We start from the raw sequence: 21,302 nt of genomic DNA on the forward strand, positions 1-21,302 counted from the left end.
TGTGTATCTGCCATACAGATGCTGCCCACCCAGCAGGACAGAAAGTGTTCCTCTTCCTCCTTGAAATGAGACAAACAAGAAACCAAGGAAGCCACAGGCCAGCCTCCTATTCTTGAGGTGTTGCAAATAGTCTGAATGCTTGCAAACAACTTCCCAGCTCCTCTTTTCTTGTTCCAAAAGCAAAGACATTTCAGCAAAGGAAGAAGCAGGCATGCCTGCTGAAGAGCTAAGAAACCATCATCAAGCAACTCTGTCAGTATCCTGGGTTATTATGCCCTACTCTCATTTGACTTGAAGATTATATTGCTGTCCTGTTCTCCAGAAAGATCAAGACTGCTCAGTTTGTTAGTGATTTGGACATGGACTAGGCCCTGTCTGCTCACCCCTTACCTGCATAAGGAAAAGCAGCAGGAACTAATTAAAAGTTGGGGAAATAAATTCATTTCCAAACCTCAGAAACAGTGCTGGACTGCAAAAGCTAATGCTAACTTTTCCCCTTTGTGCAGCATTTACTTCCTCTCCAATCAAACCCCAAACCCCACTCTCAGAGTTTTCTAGAATTGCTACCAGCTTTTCATTTTCCTTCAAAGGAAATGCAGAGCCACAAAAAGAGACAATACTATTCTCAGCTTCCATTTCAGTTACTCATTTCCAGTTTCCAACAGATCGTTGCTTCCTTCATTGACTTAGCCTCCCTGCAGACTCCAGGCAGCGTGGAAGACAGATAAGGTAACAGGGCACTTCCCTTCTAAACCTCTTAAATACACACTGCAGATGATGGACACTCTATAAAGCAGGGAGGAGAAGGAGGGGGTAAAAATACACACTTGGATTACAGCACCTGAAGAATATTCCTCTATTGCATTGTTAATTGCTTGATCCTTGGTGTGATTTTGGTCCAGACCAGTCAATGATCTTGCAGACAAATTGTGGGCATAGCTTGGAATTAGCAAGGGCCTGGGACCTTTGGCAACAGACAGTTTGCATGCAGTCATTCTATTTTGAAGGGTGACTATACTGCAAAAGAAAGATCTGGGAGCTTGTAACTCACTGCTAAATACTTACCTTTACCTGTCTTACCAAGTCTCAATCTTTAGCCTGGTTTAGGTCAACTCTGAGGACCTTAACTCATATCTAATAGGAAAAGCAGCATAGGAATCAGGTCTGGTCTACAGTCATGTCCCATAAGAGTCTTGTAGAATGACCTCTTTTTGAGGGTGAAGTTACAATCAGAAGCAAGAGAAACATCTGGAAGTAGGAGAGTGGCACTGAAAAATGAAATCCTGTTCAACAGGTAAGGACAGAAACAATTTTCAAGAGAAGACAGGAAGCAGCCCTTAATTCTCAACTGGCAAGTTACCTGAAGAAAAGACATTGAGGTATCTAGACACATCAAAAGGAATTACATCTCTGTTTAGCCTGGTATGTTTATTTGTAGTGTTCATATGTAAAGTTCAAGTGGCACTTAAACAAAAACCCAGGTCTATATTTCTTGTTAACAACAAAGATAAAGTTTATAACTGAGTACTAGTCAGGACCAGACTAAAATTTATGAGATTCCTGTCAATTTAATTTGAGGTACCTTTGAAGAAGTTTGTACCCTTGGGTTCTGAAAGGGTGACTGACACCAGGAGAATGCTCAGCAGAAGAACACAGTAGTGGTGTTATCACAGCACTGGTGTTATCACAGCACTGGTGTTATCACAGCACTGGGGATGCCTTCTGTAGAGAGTTTGAACTGTTTATAGACAAGAGCATGCAGAAAAGCTTCAGAACAATGTAAGTCATTACACATGTCTATACAGATAAACGGACTCATACAGTGGACACTACAATTAATGTTGCAAATGCTTAATTTCTGTCCAGTCCAGTACACACCACAGAATACACAAATTCCTGTGGAAAAAGTAGATCCCTGCATGGCATCCCTGCATGCCAAAGTAGACTGCTGGAATTGAAAATGTTGCTCTATTTTGTTTCCACCTCCATGCTTCCATTCAGCAACAACTCACTGTTCTCCTGAAATGTCAGTGTGTGGGGCAAGAGGCAACACTTGGCAAAGCACATAGATGGAAGCTCTAGCACCCTTCCAGAGTCCCTTGTCGACATAATTAAATTGGGCCATTATAGATTCTTTGGACAAAGTTTCTAATAAAGTATTTCCTGCCTCATTTCCTGCCAAAATTTAGAAATGCAAGTCAACATTCTGCAGTAATTCATACGTACTTGGTGGCATGGCATAAAACTTTTCATTCTTTTTTTGCAGCAGTGCTGCTGCTTAAGTCAAGGGAAGTGTTTAGCACTGGAATGACAAACACAGCTCCAACATCTGTTCTCCTGAAGGAAAACAAAAGAACAAACCATTCTTTTTTACTCCACCCCTTCAAATTCCTCAAATAAACAAACAAACAAAAAAAACCAAAAAAAGCAGGAATCTTTCTTGCTACTGGGGACACCACTATCTCTTCGTTTACTCAAAAAAAATAATGAACAGAAAACTAAACTCCCCAAGACTGAAGGACACCTTTATTGTTTCTTGCCAAGAACTGACTGAACAGGTAAACAGGTTATCAGAGCAGCTGAACCTGATCACATTAAACTTTATGCCTGTACACCATAAAATGGCAGTGCTAAAAAGCTTAGAAATTGGGCAGTGGTCTGCTCAGGTACAGCAATTCTCATAAAGAAGATCAGCCAGTGACAAGAAGGCTTTTCCATAGTCATTGTTCCAAATATGTTTTTTTCAGAACCCCTGGCACATGCATGGTGCCTGTCAAAGCTTCCCACAATCTAAACCTCCCACATCTCTCTGTTCACAGAAACAGAAAGCTGCATGTGGACTAGTCAAGCCCAAGAAGCAACCTGTGTGAGATTGCACTCTACAAACTAACTGAGTAACAGTGCAATGTAATGGAAGCCATGCAAGATTATGCCAGATAAAAGTCTGAAGGCAAATGGAGATTCTTGGCCAGTGGACTATGGGCCCTTTCAGTGTCCTCTGCAGCATTCCTTTTCTACCAGGATGCAACTGGATGAAGCATATAATCCCAAGCAGTGCTGCCACATGAGGCCAGACAAAGGTTAATTGCACTAGAGTCTCTGTCTAGTTGCCAGTGGGACTAACTGGCTCTGAACTACAAGCTTGCATGAACAGCCCAACCTTTTTCCTGCCAGGAACATGAGTCCTTTCTTGTCCACTCCAGATTAGATCAATGCTACAAGAGCCTCTTCAGGCTGACACCTGATCCCCCCGACAGCTGGATGAGCCACAGCCCAGCTCCCAGCTCTTCCACTGTTGCAAGAGCTCTGAGAACTGGAAACCAAGTCCTGCAGCATAACCCTCCCGAGGCTGGGAACCACAACTGTTATCTGTGCTTGAATTTCATTATTAAATCATTGAAATAAACCCAGACTTTTCTGAGTGGCTGAGAATCTTCTATCAGGTTCACATAGTTGTCCAGCCTCCAGCCAAATAAACCAATTCTGTCTTTCTCAGATTGAGAGTTTCCTGAGTGCCAGGATTTACAATTATTGTTTAAGAGAATTTGTTTGTTGAATAGAGAAGAAGAGGGAAGGGAAGGTGGTACCAAATGGTTAAAAGAAAAAAAAAAATAAAAATTTTAAAAGGTTGCTTGCTCCAGTGTGTGAGTAACATAGTTGACGCACATGGGCTCTGTACAACGTTTGCACCCGACCTCCTGACATCCTGATGGCACAGCTGCTGATGAAGACTGTTGTACCCAGCAAAACAAACAGCAAATACTTTTGACTCAAGAATATCAGAGACCTTCACCAACCTTCCCCTCTGAGGCAGGCAAGCAGCTGCAGTACTGTAGCTCTTCTCAATCCAAACACAATAGGTTTTGCATTGTAATATTTGAAGGTATGCCAATGTAAAAGCACAGCATGCCACTGCTGCCACAAAACCTGTGGGCATGTTTTGGTTGCAGAGCAGACATGAAGCAGCTTACCCATTTCCACTGAGGCTGAAACCCTGCACCTTTCCATGGAAGAGGAGCAAGCACCAGGCAAGACGAGCAGAGCAATGACCTCCAGCAATCCACATCCTCACCTTGTTAATGGAGTCATACCCCTAACAGCTTGTACTGCAGAGACACTTCCCTTCTCGCAAATAAGGGGAAGATATAAACAGGATATAAATTAAATATGAACTGGAACAAAAAATACAGAACTAAGCAAAGGTTGAAAGCTGAACTCCATGTTTAAAGCCCAGATCCATGTTTATTTCTGGTACTAATGCAGTGTCTCTGTCTTCCTCCCAACTGACATGGGAAAGCTGCTCCTGCCTCCTGGGCTAGCTTACAATTATAACTGTCTTTATAAAAACTTCTTCAGAGCTGTATAGTGCCATTATAAAGGAAAAATAAGAGCACCTGCCCAAGCTGCTGAAGTGACTTCCACTGTGACTATGCCCAAAAGCCCCATTTCAAAGGCCAGACTTCTGCTCTCAATTTGGTGTGCCTTTGAGGCAACTTTTCTAGCATAAGTAAGTTGAAGTTAAACACTTTTGTTCCTTGTGTCCAAGGATCACTTAGATACAAATTGGAATACTCCTCGTATCATAGAATTCAAGTGAGATGATTCACGGAGGTCAGGACTACAGTTTTTATGTGGTTTCTCAGATGTGCTCCAACAACAGTGCCATGCTCTGTACCTGTGTCCTGTTCTACCATCACTGTTTTATTTACAAAGAGCAGAAGAGCACTCTGGCATGACAGAGAGACCAGCTAATGAAATTAGAAATCATCACAGGAAGCCTTTACATCAACATGAATGACTCAGCCATTCAAATAGATCAGTTCCTCCACTTAACTCAATCTTACATGCTCAACTAAGAATGCAAAAAAACCCCAACAAAACAGGGGTCTGTTTAATGCCATATAGGTAGTTTCGTTTGTAGAGAGGACATCTGTCACCTAAGAGCAGCACTGAAAGTACCAACCAGATGGATATGAGCTTTGAGCACATTAAGCATGTTCTGGATTGATCTACTGATCTAAGGGCAAAACCTTCCAGATATCTCCTTACATGACCTGAGGGCACTGGTCCCACTTCCATCTCTAAGCAGAGCACTTACAAGTGCCAATCTCATGCTTGTACCCCTCCTCCCTCTCCCGTAAGACCATCAGCTGAAGAGAATGAAGAAGGGAATTCTCAAAACTTGCCTGTAGGTTTCCCATTATAGCCTTGGAGGTGTGATTTAAAAGCACAGCTCAGAAGCATGCGAGCTTTTAATAGAGTTTAAAAGGAGCTTAAACAACTAGGCCTTTGTTTCATCAAACAGGGTGGAAAAAAAATTATGTGACATGTAGTGTAGGTCCAGCTTTAGCCGTTAGTCACTTTCAAATTAGTTATAAATAGAAAGGGGGAAGAAAGGCCAATAACCAGAATGAACTAGTATAACAAGGCTCTACTCTTGAGTTCCCTCACCACTATAAACACTTGCTTAATTATTTTCTGGACCATGAGACCTGTATTCTTAATTGCAGAAACACAATAATATTCAGAGCTCCTACTCACAACCACTAAGGGGATTGGTTTGAAGGCAGGACTGTTTGTGCTTAATCCTGTGGGAAGTTGTTAACGCCCAGTCATTTCCCCCTCGTATTCTCTCCTCGCTGACCCCAGAGAGACCACTTCACATGGCAGCGAGTTTTCTTTTCAAAACAGGGATATTACAGCAGTATGCACTGTATAGTAAAACCTGAAGTATCCAAGAACTTAATAGCTGACACCTTTGGAATTCACTAGCTCTGTGTACAATCTGTACTAGGGGTTTTTTTATACCAATTACAGTTATTTTCAGAATAATTCAAGATGTCATGATTCACAGAGATAGAAGAACCTGCCTGAGTTTAATGCATCTATTTTAACTTGGTTTGGTTTAGGCTTTCACAAACATCCCAACACAAACTCATATTCCCATGAAAAGACCCAGTGAAGAGCCATATAATTTCCTCAAAATGTAAGTAATTCTATTGACTTCCATAAGAGAAAATTGTTCTCAGATCCCTTCTGCAATTGGCAAGAGTCTCTAAATCCCCCTTACCCACAACAGTCTAGTTGACAAATATAACTTCTTGTGTTCTTATGAGCAGTTATTTCCAGATTCAGGATAGACCAGGCTTCAATCCAGAAAACAGACTTTTCATGATAATCCCCAAGTAACTTCAGAAGTCAGGAAATACCCTTGTCAGGAAAGAGGTGGATGCATCCTGTCTGAAGTATTTGGCAGACCAGGATTCCACATCTCCCAAATGTTCAAAGAATCCATCCTTCAATTTCTGCAGTATTTCCAGCTGGGTGTTACACTGACAACCAGTGCTTTATCGCAGCCAACCACTATCCATGCAGTACAGAGGAGAAACTATTGATCATCCAGCAAGTTTTATAAATTGCAGTTGCACCCTTCTTATTGTGATTTATATTGTGACTATAGTCCAACTACATGTCAAGTGTCAAGTCCTCCCCTTCCAATGCTAGCTAGAGCACAAGAAAGAAAATGCTCTTATCATGAAGGTCTTTTGAGAGAAAACCTCAGGGGGAAGCTATTTCCAAATGGAAGTAGTCATGCTGTGGACAGTCTGCAATTAAGATTTACTTCTGCATTTGTTCCTGGGTATTCAGAATCTAGTGTCTGATTGAATAACAAGAAATACTCTCACAGTTATTTGCTACCCAACCCAGTCCAAGCTCACTCCTTCAGCAGATCCTGAGGCAGGAAAGACTGTACTGTCCAACCCTGCTGGTGGTGAGGCATGACCTACTAGTCTAAGTGTAGGGATGAGCACTCAACACACACATTGTAAACTCAGGTTGGGTGTCCTGGCATATTCCATGGCAAGCAGTTTAACCTTTGCCTCTGTTTCTGCAGTTATAAAAAGAACACATAATACCCAGCTGGGCATAGCACAAGGGATTAACAGTTACACTGTAGAGGAGTTCAAAGAAACAAGAGCAGGCACACAGACACATCCCATGTATCTGCTCTTCAAGAACAACAGCCCTTACATACCTTTGCTAGGTAACAGCTTTGTCATCTTTGGTTTCCAGACTGGAAAACTAATGGAATGCAAACACTTCTTTGTTTTTGTGTAGGCAATCTACTTCAAAAGAGATCCGAGGTGCTACATGCAACAGGTAATACAACACAAAAAACCCTTTGCTAAAATACTTCAGGTAAGGTGGCAAGTAGCACTTTTCCTGGATAGGAAAAGCTGGCAAAGTTCTCTGCTGCCTTTCAGAGATAATGCAAACTGACATCCACATTTAGCAGGAATCTTCCCTTTTTGTGCACCAAAAAAGTTTGCTGCTGCCTTCACATGCTGCTGTCCTGGGCCAGTCACCAAGGGGAACCTCTCTTAAGGGCTCTGGTGTCAGGGGGTGGTTGAGAGCTCAGCTGTTTGGGAAGAACATAAAACTTGTGCTTAACAGTTACACAACCCAGCACCCCACCACACACAGGTATCACCTTACAGTTTAGCAACATAAAAGCTGGCTGTGCAAATAGTGTGCATAACCCAGTCTCAGCACTGTCAAACACACATAAAAACTTGCCTGAGCAAGCCAGGACAGCCAGCCAGGTTCAGAACAGTTTCTGCTAGCTTCCCTGAAGTACCTAATAACATGGGCAACAATCCAACTTTTGTAATACACAATTTCCATGCCCCTGGCTGGGCCTTTTGGTGGGATAGAAATGGGACGGGCAATTTCCTACTGTTTTCCAGCTGGTGAAATCCTATTAAACAAAACTGTTTTCATCAACCAATTTCAAAGGTTCTGACAAAACAAGTGTATTTCTCCTGCTAACAGCTACTGTTAAATGCACTGTGGAAACATTTCATCTCACTACAAGGAGTATTTTTTCTCAGGAACTGCTGTCACAGACAGGTTAAAACCTAGATAAAAGCTGCTGGCATAAGCAGAATCCCAAGAAATCTTCCGTAATGTTTCTGGGGCAAGCAAGTTCTAGGAAGACCTGGCAGATACAAACAACTGACCAGCAGGCTGGTGAAAAGTGATATGACTTTAGCCCTTGCTTGAGCAAGCAGGACACTCCAGGACAGGCAAAGTCAGCCACCTCAAAGGCACCAAGGGTATGTCCTCCTTTTCCCTCAGGAAACACCATGTGTGGCCACACTGATCCACTCAGTCTCCACACAGGAACCTGTTTCCTGAACTAAGAAAACTGAAAGGACTGTGTAACACTTCTGTACCTCAGCCACCACACAGTAATCCATTTCAAAGTACTAATTCTGATTTTTTGAGACCTGCCTGGAGCTTTGAGGAGGCTTTCAGGGAAAGACACCTTTCTTCTTCAATGCATGGCTGCACCACAGAAGCTGCCATGAGCAGCATGTCACAGCTTGGAAAACCCTCAGAGCAGTTGAAGGCAAATCCACAGCCTTTTCAGTTGTCCCAAGGCAGCCAACACACGAAGGAAAAAGTTACAAAGAACCTGCCAAATTATTCTGCCAATGAGTTGTCTAAATCATATTCTAAAAATACATTTTTAGCAGGTGTTAGTGAAAGATCCAAATACGTTTTAGAAGCCAGGGACAAATGCCTTTAAATTTATTAAGCTGTCTCACATACTGTATTTATTCACACTAGACTTTTCAAGTCTTTTCCTTGCATGTTGTAGTCTAATATTATTCCATTAAACAAACACACCCAATTTCAGCATCCCTACAGAACTCTCAAAGCAAAGAACTTCGGGGAAAGAAAGGCAAGTAATTCAAACTATGTTTTCACTAAGATCAAAGACTTTATGGTTATTCAACAGAAAGCTTTAATGGCAACTAACAAGACATCGAACACCTGAAAATTCTAGTCAACACAAGATATGCATGACTTCTTTTTTTCCTATGATTAACTACAGACCAATTATCTCATGTTCTTCTATCCCCAACCTCAGATGCTCCTTTACAACCAGAAGTACAGCTCCTGCCATTGAACAACTTTCTGATGCTCCCTTTTTGTTGGGAGTCACATCAGTCCTTGTGGCATATGACCAAACCCAAGTTCCTACTAATAGACTTGTGGCAGCTGTTTTTCGACCCCTTCTTGACACACCCAAGTCACAAGCAGGAGATCACCTACAGCCAGCCCTCTCTCGGCAGAAACAGTCAACAAGAGGGTTATTTTTTTTAATCAAACCTCATGTACCGTTTGCTGATGTTTGTTTTATCATGTCACTATTTGAAGCTGGCATTTTCTTACAAAAATAAAATTATGCTCTCATATAAACTGCTAGTCTCATAAACTTCTAGTGCACTTGTCTGCTTGGAGCCAGACTGACTTCCAAACACTTGGGGCTGAAATTTGTTATTAAATACACTTTTCAAGTATAACTGCTGAAAGGAGTAATTGGCTAATAGTGAATTTCTGCAATACTTGTGTTTGCTGCATATGACTGGCTGCATAAAGAGGTGTCAGCTTCACCCAATGTAGTAAAAGTCAGGAAAACAACCCATTCTGAGTTCTGTTAAGAGCCTTATCCTAAGACAGCAATATCTCACTCAAAAGATTTAAGTGTATTGACTGTATTAAGTTGGACTGTTAGATAAACAGTTGTTCATGATGATGACATGGTTACATTTTATTAGCCTAAAACTTTCTGACCTATTAAAAAAGGGGCTCTTCAAGAATCCAAACAAAAAAGAAACAAAAATTAAAATCTCAAGACATAAGCAGCATCTGAAACCAGATGCATGGATTCTCTTTTCACATTCTGGAACACCTGAGGTTCTCAGTGTGGGAGGACGACCATCCTCTCCATCACAAGTTTCGTCTCCCTAGAAAAGGTGCTGAGGGATTTCCTTATCTGAAAGGGCTCCAGTGCGTATGTAGTACCTTTCCTGTACAACATACAATGGATGAAGTATTTCCCTTAATGAGGGTTTTCACCTAAAAGACTCCTACTGTACGTGCCTCAGCAGACAGAAGAAAACTGCTGCCTTCCTCTTTGCAGAGCTCCCCAAGTCACATCTGTCTTTTTTCCTCCAAAGACATTAAAAAAGGTACAACTGGCAAGAAAGAGGCAAAGAATAGAAAAAGGTAATCCAGGCTTTTAGGATTTAAGGCATGTTAACAGAAGGGATGGTTGATTGATTATGATTATACTCTATGATTCTCATGCTCCTTGTTCTTTCCCCACCTCCATGAAGAAAGCAAAGCCTGTCAGGAAGCTGAGGAGTCAACATGCTGCTGCTGTTTGTCTTAGCTATGAGGCATTGATTTTTTCCCCCAAAGCTTTGATATAGGGTCACAGGTATCCTAACTAAAATCCTTACTGAGAGCAAGAGGGTTACGGTAGCAAGAGCTGTTAGGTTTAAAGAAAAAAGTCCATTCTATTTTTACAGTATTTGTTTGGACATTTACATTTTCTGAGAGACCTGAGAGGAAAAAAATGTAAATACCTTTTCTTGAAGCTGTTTAAGAAAAAAAGAAAAAGCAATGAATGCTCTTCACAAAATATTCTTTCAAAAGCCACTGAATACTTCCCTTTAATCAGCTACCTTATACACATATATGTCAAACTAACACAGAAACCAAGGCTATTATGTAGAATAATTCCAATATGTGAAAGGAATTTTTAGAAGGCAACACTTTTTATTTCTTTAGCACTTGTCCAGAAACCAGGCCCCTTTCAACGTGTCTGAAATTAAGACAGTGAAAAGTCAGCAGGCATTTTGAAACTCTTATGCAATGCTATTTGACCAGAAAAATCTTAAATCATCTTGTTAGTACTTCAAGATCAACATTCATCAAAAAGGAAATTTGAAATATTTTAAAAACAAAAAAGCAAAGGTGGCTCAGGAAGCTCAGAGCTCTCACCCTTTGCACAGAAGAGCTCCATAAAGGAGCAATAATATTTCAATCTGCAGTGAGGTGTAATCAAAGAATTTCAGAGACTTAATAGGCTAGAGATTAGTTATGAAGCAAAATACAGAGTCACACCATAAAAAGTTAATTGCAAATCACTGTTTTCTTGTTTAGATTGGCAGGAAATTGTGGAATATTTCCTCTATAAAAACATAGGTAAGCTATTATGTAGAATTTACCATTAATAGGGTGGAAGGAAGGGAAGCACAGAGCCAAGTGGTAATAACATGCTAAGAAACCAGTCGCTTCTGAAAGAGACAGAGTCACTGGGCAGGAAAGGCCTGTACATTAACATCTGAGATTTATGGTTAAAGACAGCTTTAAGACAGACCACTTAAGAGTTGTGAATGAATATAACACCAGATGCTACTTACTATATACTGTATAAAAGGCTTTGAGATATACCAGTGAAAAAACTATATGATTAGTACTGGCAAGAAATTCAGGTTACAGTTAGAGGTGGACAAGAGGAGTGTCTTAATCCTTCCTGGACGCATTATCAGAACAGAGATGTCCCAGGTTATTCCATATCCTTAGCTCTATTTGGCACTGGATGAAGCAGCACCCAGTGTAACATGTCATACTTCTGAGGCTAAGCCCAGAAATGAGAATGGATGTACACCATCTGAAATAAGTAGAAACAATTAAACCCTACTAGATACACGATGCGCTTTCATTTTATGACCTGCCTCTGCATGGACCTTTCCTGAAAGCACTTTTTCCAGTCATGAGAGATCTCTGGCTCCAATACCCATGCATCCTTCCATTAGGACCCAGGACTATCTGAAGCATCCTCTTCAGATCTGAATCTTGACATGCTGGAGTACAGAGGTGGTTAGGGCTCTTTGTGTCAGCAGGGTACTAAGGTATGAAAATAGAACGGTGAACAAAAATACATCAAACCATTAGAGAAACTGTGTTGCCTTGGATTTATAGCTCCCTTAGATTAAGTAGAGATTTTTTTTTTAAGGTCAGCTACCATTTCAGAAACACAAGAATTTGTCGTGGACTGCAGCTCTGTGTTCTTCCCATGCTTCATATATTCATTAAACACAGTAGCACTAACATCTTTGTTTAGGAAGATGCTTGCTTCTGATACTGAAGTATCATTCCCTTCCACCCACATCGAGCAAGATTCCATAAAAAAATCTGGACTCGACAGCTATCACAATTGTGATTATTTGGAATTAAAGACCATGCTTAATCTTTGATTGACAAAGCACAATTTCAGTTGACAACGGAAAGTTTCTCTCTGCTCTACTACTTCCTGGAAATGCAAGCATAAACAAAGATAAGCTTTGTGGGGTTAGACTGTGCCACTTTGGCATTCTAAAGCAAGCACAAGCTCAAGTGTTCACTGACAAAATACTACCTTTTTAAAGCATTACAACCACAGATTTGGTAAAGTTACTGCCAGGTAAGTGGAAATTTAAAATAAAGAGACACAAAGCAGTGGCCTTGCTTCTATGACTGCCTAAAGGCAATTATCCATGTTGCTTTCCCACTTTTTGAGATGTAGGAAAGCCAAAACCTGTAAATGACAGTAAGATGAACAGTGGAGAGACTCAGAATGCATGTGATACATTCAATAAGCCAGATTATTCAGGACTGAATTTAAAATCAGGTGTATTCTATCTGTACAGTCACTCTCGGCTTCCAGGTCAAAGTAACTAGAATACCACAGCCACAACCACAACCCCTTAGGCTGATCTCTGTCATGATGCTTCTGTGGCTTTGCTTGTCACTGTTGTGACTAACATCGGGGTTAGGAACACATCGGCCAAGAGTCACCCAGGGCTCTGGTGAGAGCAGGAGGCGTGGGCGTTGTGTACAAATGCCTCAGATAAGACACATCAATTTCACCCACGAAACAAACTCACAAAGAAGATTTCTTAAATAACCCAAGGCCTGCATATCCTGAATTACTTTCTAGAAGACAGGTCCTGGGTTACACTCCTCCAGCTTCTACCACAGGCAGTCAAAAGCCTCTGCTGACTGCTGAACAAACACATTAAGTCTAACCCTCAAAATCAATGAGCAAGGAGGCCACAAGAGGAAGCTAATCGTTTCCTCCTTCCTAGAAGAAACAGATGGCCTAGAGGGAAGACAGTATTGTAATACTCTCCAAATTATAAAGCAATCTCCTCTAGCAGTGCTTTCTTAAAAGGCAGGATGACCTCTTCCAGTTCACAACCTAACACCCAACATAATACCTTCACCAGTCTCCTCCTGGGAAGAAGCCTGAACACACACACCCAGGCATGTCCCACCCAGCCTCATCAGGGAAATCTGCAGCAACATCACATTCACATCCTCACAGAGCACACGTTATTTTTCACCTAAGGCAGCTACAGCACTAATGAACTCCAATTTCCTTACATCACACTAATTTTCTTAAATCACAAGTTTCTTTCAAGATGTGACAGAAAGTTCACAAGGTGGCATTTCTCAAGATCACACTAGTTTGGAAGAGACACACACACTAAAATTGCTGTGAGTGATAGAGAACAGTCCCTCTATTTGGCACTTAAAACTGACAAAGCAGGACCAAAACAGGGCCTAGATGCTTCATACCATAATCTCTGAATAATAAACCTAAAAAAAAGTGCATGCACTAGTGTGGTGGAATACATCACCTGTGCATGTACAGTGGAGCATTCCTTAAAAGATTGTCCTTACACTGGAGGGATATATCAAAGCATTCTGTTCAGTTTCACTAATAAAACTCAAGCCAGCTCTTTAAAAGTAACTATTTTTTTTAAAAAAACCCCAACAATTCAGAAATGCTATTATTGAAGGTTTTACTCAGCATACATTTGTATTTGTAGAGTGGGAAAGGTTAAGGGCAAAAAAAAAGCAAAATTCAAGATCTAGGTAAAAAGACTGTTTGCAAGCTTCTAAGCAGAAAAAATTACTATGTTATGATGCAACTTTTGGTTAAAGATTAATGAAAAACAGCCAAATGCATAGCTTTGCAAACTCAGGTTAGTTAAGTATACCCTCAGGCAGGGACATCTAAAGGACACATCCTTTTGCGTTGCCAACCAGAGGAAAAAAATTAGTAAGAGTAATTACACCTGGTATACTAGCCAAAAGTCCTAAGCTCAGATCAATACAATACCTCAAACCTAAAGGCAGCTATTTGAAGAGTTCCAGCTTCTAGCTACTTTTAGTTGCCATGTAAAAGTTAAAGATTTTCACTACAAAACTATCTGGCCCTTCAGAATTGTTTGGCTTTGAAAAACCAATTGAACTTTACAGGTGAGCACAACCAGGTTTCATATCAGACTAGCTGGCTTTAAAAGACTCCACATGTTAAGGATTTGAGATAAGCATCAGGCTTCTGAAAATAGCTTTATATTGCTATTTCCTCACCAGTCTTTAAAAGAAGCTAGTCAGAGTTGAACTGGTGGGTGGAAAAAATAGCCCCTTGCTTGCTGCAGACAGGTATTTCACAGCCCCCAGCACACACAGACTCACAAAAATGATAAGAATAAGCATTTAAAAAGTATTAATATTATCACAGAATCATAGAATCCTAGGGGTTGGAAGGGACCTCAAAAGATCATCTAGTCCAACCCCCCTGCCAGAGCAGGGTTATAAAAATTATTTGCTAAAGCCTTTCATTCTCAAACAGTTGGTCTCTTGACAATGTGTCTCTGCAGTTCCTTAGCACACATATAATAAAAACCTCATCAAGAGCAGATCTCTGCAAAGGGACAGATATGTGGTTGGAAGCTGTGAAAGTTCACACTTCAGAAAAATCAAACTAACCAACTGCTGATCCCTGTTGTTTCTCAAAAAAGAAAACAAACAAAAACCCAATAACCAACCCAAAAGTTAAGGTGTAAATGACTTATCAGAGAGATTCTTAAACTTAGACTGATCTGTTTAACAGCAGGTTTTACTTAACCTGCCATAGATTTCTTACATAAAAGGATGTGGATTACAATTTTTTTTTATATCTAAAGCAGGTTAGAAGGGACCTCAAGGATCATCTGGTCCAACCTTTCTAGGTACAACTGTAGTTCATATGAGATGGGTCAGCACCCTGTCCAGCTAAAAACTGTCCAATGTAGGGGAATCTTCCACTTCCGTCGGGAGACTATTCCAATGTCTGATCGTCTTCATGGTGAAAAATGTACCTCTTGTGTCCAATCAGTATCTCCTCAGGACCAACTTGTTCCCATTATCCCTTGTCTTTTTCATGTGACTCCTTCTAAATAGGGAGTCTCCATCTTCTTGGTAGCCACCCTTTAAATACTGGAACATTGAATAAGGTCTCCCCAAAGCCTTCTTTTGCCAGGGCTGAACAAACCCAGTTTTCTCAGCCTCTCCTCGTATGGCAGGTCCTCCAGTCTCCTCTGATCATCCTTGTGGCCCTTCTCTGGACCCTCTCCAGCCTGTCCCATCCTTTTTGTAGAGCAGGGACCAAAACTTAACACATTACTCCAGGTGTGGTCTGATAAGTGCCAAGTAGAGTGGGATGATGACTTCTTGACCTCTGCTGGTGATGCCCTTGTGGATGCAGCCCAGCATCCTGGTGGTTTCTTTGCTCACTACTCGCTCATGTTGAGCTTGTTATCCACCAAGACCCCCAAGTCCCCTTCCACAGGGCTGCCTTCCAGCCAGGTGGATCCCAGTCTGAACTGCACTCCTGGGTTATGTGTTCCCAGGTGCAAGACCTTACACTTCTCCCTGTTGAATTTCATAAGGTTCCTTCTAGCTGCCCACCCAGACCCCTTGTCAAGGCCATGATGAGTCAGTTTCTCCAGGAGGAGGCTGTGGGGACAGTATCAAAAGCCTTGGAGAAATCCAGGTAGATGATGTCCACTGCTCGTACTTCATCAATCGAGCAGGTGACTTTGCCATAGAAGGCAATCAGGTTTGTCAAGCACAAAGCATGAAGCAGAAGAAACCACTGGGATAGCAACAAAGCCCGGGTTGTTTGAGGGTTGTTGTTTTTCTTTTGACAAGAGATAGGAAACATATAGAATTCTTTCAGCATAATCTGTTTTATTATTCCTGCAGCACATTTCATTAGAGTCAAGCTCACGCATGAAGTGTCCTATAAGGACACCTTCAGAAGACCCAGGTCTGCTCTTGTGTTGGGATCACAGAAGGATGCAGCCAGGTGCTAACAAAGGAACCTTTCCAACACCTCTAAGGGCTTTTCATTCAGTCTTTTAACAGAGGAAGTGGAGAAGTTACTAGTAGGTTACTTTATAGATTTTTTTATAATTCTGAAAGTCAAATTGAAGAACAGTTTGGCTTTTTTTTCAGAATCAACTGGAAATAATATATCTTTTGCAGTTTTAGGCAAGACAAATTTAAGGGAGCATTTCACAGAAACTGCTTAGCCTCTGCCTTCTGAAATATCATCATGATGACTCAAAAGCATGCATCCTAGAATTATCTGCTTTTTTTAAAAAAAAGGCTTTTCCAGCAGTTATTTATGCCTAACAGACATTCATAGGCCTCCATTCCGAAAAATCTTGGAATCTGCCCTCTCCTAAAGCTATGAAGAGAACCACAGCTAAGTGACTTAACTGATAAACACAGCCAGCTTCAGAATTCCTTGGAGTCCCAAGTTTTAAAGCCTCCAAACAAATCCATCTCTTTTACTGGCTGTGTATAAAACATCATGTTTGCTTCAAGAAGTGCTTGTCCTGAAGTCTTTTGAATAGAAAGCTGGGAAAGTCACTAGCTGGGATGGGGTAGGAAGTAGGAGATTTTGTTCCTTGGGGTTTTGGTTTTTTGGGTTTTTTTAGAGTGTTGACCCATTAGAGCTGAAATACCCATTTTTAACTGCTTACTGTATCGGGGAAAGGGGAAAGGGGAAAGGGGAAAGGGGGACAGAAGTGAGTCTAGGGTTCCTAATCAAGTCTAACAGAATGGCAGAACAATAAAAGGAGCAATTGCATTGTAAATTTATGTACTATGCACATGTTATGGAATGTAGTGCAATAGGGCACTGTGCAGTGATAAAACTGCATTCCTTAGGAAGTTAACAGCTTTCAACTCATGATTTGTACGTGTGGGCAATACTGAATGACCTTCACGCTTTCCAACATTCCCAAGAAGGCAGATTTATATGTAATCACGAGTCAGCTGTTTTGTTATGTGGGATAAACACATAGTTGGAAGAACAAAGGTTTAAATTTCACATTAAGTAGCAAATGCAGAGGCCAGTACACTAGGTTTAGAAGCTAAGTTTGAAGACAGTACTCCAAAACACAGTAGATAATATTAGAACCTGAGTCAAGCCTGCCAGAATAATCATTTGCTACTGCTTATTTCTTTTTTTTTCCTTTTGAAAGATAATTTTCATAATTCAGTTCCATCACAAGACAGTACCCCCTCTAGCATATGCCTTATGTAAAAACATGTCCTGTTTCAATGTAAGAGAACCAACGTTCACAATGGAGAAATAAAGTTACATTGCTCTTAGTGTAACACACATAATACAAGACTCTCTTTTCCTAACAAAGAAAATTTACCATTTTTTTATTTTAAACAAGCATTGTCCATCTCTTATTCAAATTTTCTCGGATGCAAAATAAATATTGGTTTTGAGAAAGTGCCTAGTAAACTGGACTGCAGCACAACATAGCAGTATCCCAGAACAGTATTATTAAAATAACCAGGAGCTGTTCATTGCACCAAAACCATCCTCAGGATACAATGAGCAGCAAATTCTGGATTTTGTTTAAAAGACCAAGGCAATAAACCTTGGACTACCTAAAACTTCCACGTTATAGTTCTTACACTGCTGAAAATGAAGTTCTAATTTAGGTAATCTTGACTCAGATTCTAGTATTATCTGCTGTGTTTTAGCAGTAATACAGGATTTTAGGTAAGCCAAGAGGCCACATTAAAGAGAACGACTTCTGGCAACGCAGAGACAGGAGGGAATGGGACAGGATTCATTATCTTTCCTGCACATCCAAATCAAGACAATTAAGCATATAGAAGCATATGGTTCCCAATGTTCCAACACAAATGGAAAAGAAAATCTTATTTGCAAGCATTTGAGACGAGGCAATAGGCTTCTGGTTCTCAACTTCCTATGAGTTGCAGGAAGGAATTCAATTACTACTTCACAACCTGAAGTGCCCTGTCCTCAGGTACCCATACACGCACAAAAAACCCACCCCAACTGCTAAGTAGGATGAAGAGTGAAATCCTGAACACACAGCAGATTTTAGTATAAAACTGCCAACAGAAGCACACAATGCTCTGAGACAATTCATAAAACCACACAGGTCTTTCTATGAGGTTAATGGTTTGCTAGCCAAATGCCAAGGTTCACAGAATGGGTAACTTTTTCTTTCTTTTTAAAATCAATTTGAACTTCGTGCATTTTTCCTCCCACAACTGCAGTAAATCTCAACAGCAGGCAGACGGGCTGAGGACGTTTCACACACCTTATTAATAAATAAAGAGACCACTGGAAAGCCTGAATACTCAGCTGTTTACATACATACTTCACTTTGCTGCTCCTGGGTCAGGCAGCCATCTAAGCTGAAACACTGAAACGGACTGAAAAGAGCAGCAATCATGACAGAGACAATAAAGAACCCCAGCAACTGCACACAGCTCCAAAGAAACAAAAATTATTAAACAACTGCTTTTAAAAGATAAAGAGAAAAACCAATTTGGATGCTAAAGCACACTGTAAGTCTTAAAGGCCACTTTTCACTAAATGGATTATTTATGGTATTAACAATATGTATATAAATAAAGCATATAAGCAAACGTTAGCATAAGATCTTGCACACCTTTAAGAATGAAACTTTAAGGCAAACAGATTACAAAGTGCAATAAAACCACCGGAATGTCAAGGAAGGTGTGCATCGTGGTAGAAAACCACTCAGTTAAAAAAAAAAAAAAACAACTGTTCCCTGAAAGGAAAGACACAAAGGTGTATCGAGATAGTAAGAACTTAATATTTGGAGATCTTAATATAAGCCACTGTCTTTAGCAGCGGCTTATATTTCAAACAGAAAATTCCTCTGAAGCTTATCATTTACAAAGAGAACAAGCGAGAGACGTCACGAAATAAGAGGACAGAAATACACGGGGTGCTCGCCGGGGAGGCACCGCGGGTGTTTTAGGATCGCTCCCTTCTTGCCTGGTGCACAGACGAGGGAGACACAAGGCACATGCACAGGGTAGCTCCTTTCACTAGAGGATTTCACCTCAGGTCTCCCATCAAAACGACAAGCAAGGAACATATGAAAAGAGTGTTTAAAGGATGTTTTTTGGCACAACGCAGAAAACTATCGGGCTGACAAGGAGGGTAAGACAAGGGGCAAACATGAGGACCGATGAGCTGGTGTGCCTCTCCTCAGCTGCACTGGAGCACAATTTCAGGGAGGACAGGTTAGGGCAAAGCTGAAGACAAAGGCAAGCCAGAGACTAGAGAGAATGGTACAATGCTTAGAAAAGAGTTAGTGGCACAAGCACAGAGGCTTGCTGAGGGGTCCGCAGAGGCTGCTACAGTGTAAGACCATGGGCTGAGGGTGGTGCGTACGAGGTACCGTGGGAGGGAAAGAGCCCTCTATTTGCCTGGGAATGCAGAGGGAAGGTGCAGGGCACAGCCTGGAGGGCGGGAGGAGAAGACAGGTGAACCGGCTGAGGAAGAGTTCAGGGCAGGTTGGGGCACAGCACGTTAGCAGTATGCTGCAACACACGGGGAGGGGGGGCTCAAAAGCGGGAGGGCTCGGGCCAGGGGCGACGGGGTGTCCGGCCCGAGGGGCGGCGGGGAAGGAAGGACGGAAGGAGGGAAGGAAGGAGGGAAGGAACGGGGCTCGGCCGGTACCTGGGCGTCTTGGCGGCAGCGCTCTCCCGGCGGTCCAGTACTCCGGGCACGCAGTTGGTGAGCTCGGTCCAGTCGGCGTGCAGCCCGCAGCTCCAGCCCGTGGAGAAGCGGGAGAAGAGCCAGGTCTCCCGGCGGTTGGGGCGGTAGCAGGTGCACTTCTTCTGCCCGGGCCGGCAGTCGCAGGGCACCTCCAGCCGCACGTTTTGCACCAGGTGGCGGCCGAAGGTGGTACCGCCGGTCTTCTGGATGTGCAGAAAGACGATCACGTCCTCGCCCTTCATGTCGAAGGCGAGCTCCCGCTCCAGCTCCCGCACGGGGAAGTAGTACTTCTTCACGTAGTGCGGGTCTGGCGTAGGGAAGAGGTCCAGCTCCTCCGAGTAGGAGCGGCCGCTGGGGGAACCCAGGCTCAGCCCCGGCCCCACGTACTGGTACAAGATAAGCATGAAGCACACCGAGACGGCCACGATCAGCAAGAACTTGCTGGTCCTCTCAACCATGGTCCTTCCCGCACGCTTCATATGTCACCATCTCCCGGGGCCGCCAGCGCTGAGCAGACGGCGGCAGTGCCGGGAAGCGGGCGGCGGATCCCGGTGCCTGTGCTCGCCGCTTTCCCCCGCTGCTCCCCGGAGCTGGAGCCTCCCGGGGGGCTGCGGGCCGCTCCCTCGCTTGCCTCGGCTCCCCGCGGTCCCCGCCCGCCCCGCCGCGGGCAGCGCCAGGAGCGGGGCAGGGGCAGCCCGCAGCTAAGCCGCTCCGGAGGGGCGGCGGCAAAGCGGCGAACTTGGGAGAAAGAGAGACAGGCAGGAGGGGGGGGCGGAGAGGACCGAAATGCAAAAACCAGCCCCCTCCCGCCCTCCCCCCCGCCGCCAACCCCAGGCCCCTCCGCTTCAGGAAGCCAACCCCATCCCGCCGCTGCCTCCACCGCGGCGCTCCGCCGTGCCCAGCCCCAGCGGCACCGGCACGGCAGCGCCCGCCCCCGCCGCCTGCTGCTCCCGGGCTGGGCTCGGCCGGCAGCGAGCGCTTCCTGCCCGCGCCGCCCCGCGCCCGGCATGCACAGCGCCGCGCCGCCCCGCGGGCACACACCGAGCGGCGGCGGGACCCGCGGGCTCGGCCCGGAGGGAGGCTCCGCCCGCAGCCGTGCCCGGAGCCCCCGGGAACGCTCCGCTCGCCCGCGCTCCTCCGAACCCACGCGTTCATCCCTCCGACGGAACACCCCGAGGGGCTGCGGCTCCCCGAGCACTCGGCTTGGTGCCGGTTATTAAAGGAAATAAGTAAAATCGGGGGGGGGAAATCACATAAAAGAGAACATAAGGGACACAGAGAATAAGGACAGGGCTTAGGTAACAGTAAAACAGAGGGAACTGGACAAAACCAGATTCCAGTTAGAGAAGAACATCCCAAGTAGGCAAGGGACAACAGGCTTGGGGCTCTCTGGGAAGGTCTTCTGTGCTACCTCAGTGTTGCTTCCAAGCAGCGAGCCTTGGCCCTCCTCGGGGTCAACATTCCTCGTCCCGTTTTGAAACCACAGTTATTAGTAACACGAAAATTTGCATGGAAATTGCAGCAGGTCTTT

General features: G+C 43.3%; 1 protein-coding gene across 1 annotated transcript in view; it reads right to left on the bottom strand.

Annotated features, from left to right (window-relative positions):
- The window catches only part of HS6ST1 (heparan sulfate 6-O-sulfotransferase 1), a 187,028-nt gene extending 166,440 nt beyond the window's left edge, over window positions 1-20,588 (bottom strand). The window contains exon 1 of the mRNA XM_051626527.1: window positions 19,733-20,588. Coding sequence (XP_051482487.1) covers window positions 19,733-20,250 — 518 coding nt within the window. The 5' untranslated portion in view covers window positions 20,251-20,588. The remainder of the gene's footprint in view (window positions 1-19,732) is intronic.
- Between the last annotated feature and the right edge of the window lie 714 nt (window positions 20,589-21,302).

This window comes from Apus apus, chromosome 8 (genome assembly GCF_020740795.1).
Source record: "Apus apus isolate bApuApu2 chromosome 8, bApuApu2.pri.cur, whole genome shotgun sequence".
NCBI lineage: Eukaryota > Metazoa > Chordata > Aves > Apodiformes > Apodidae > Apus > Apus apus.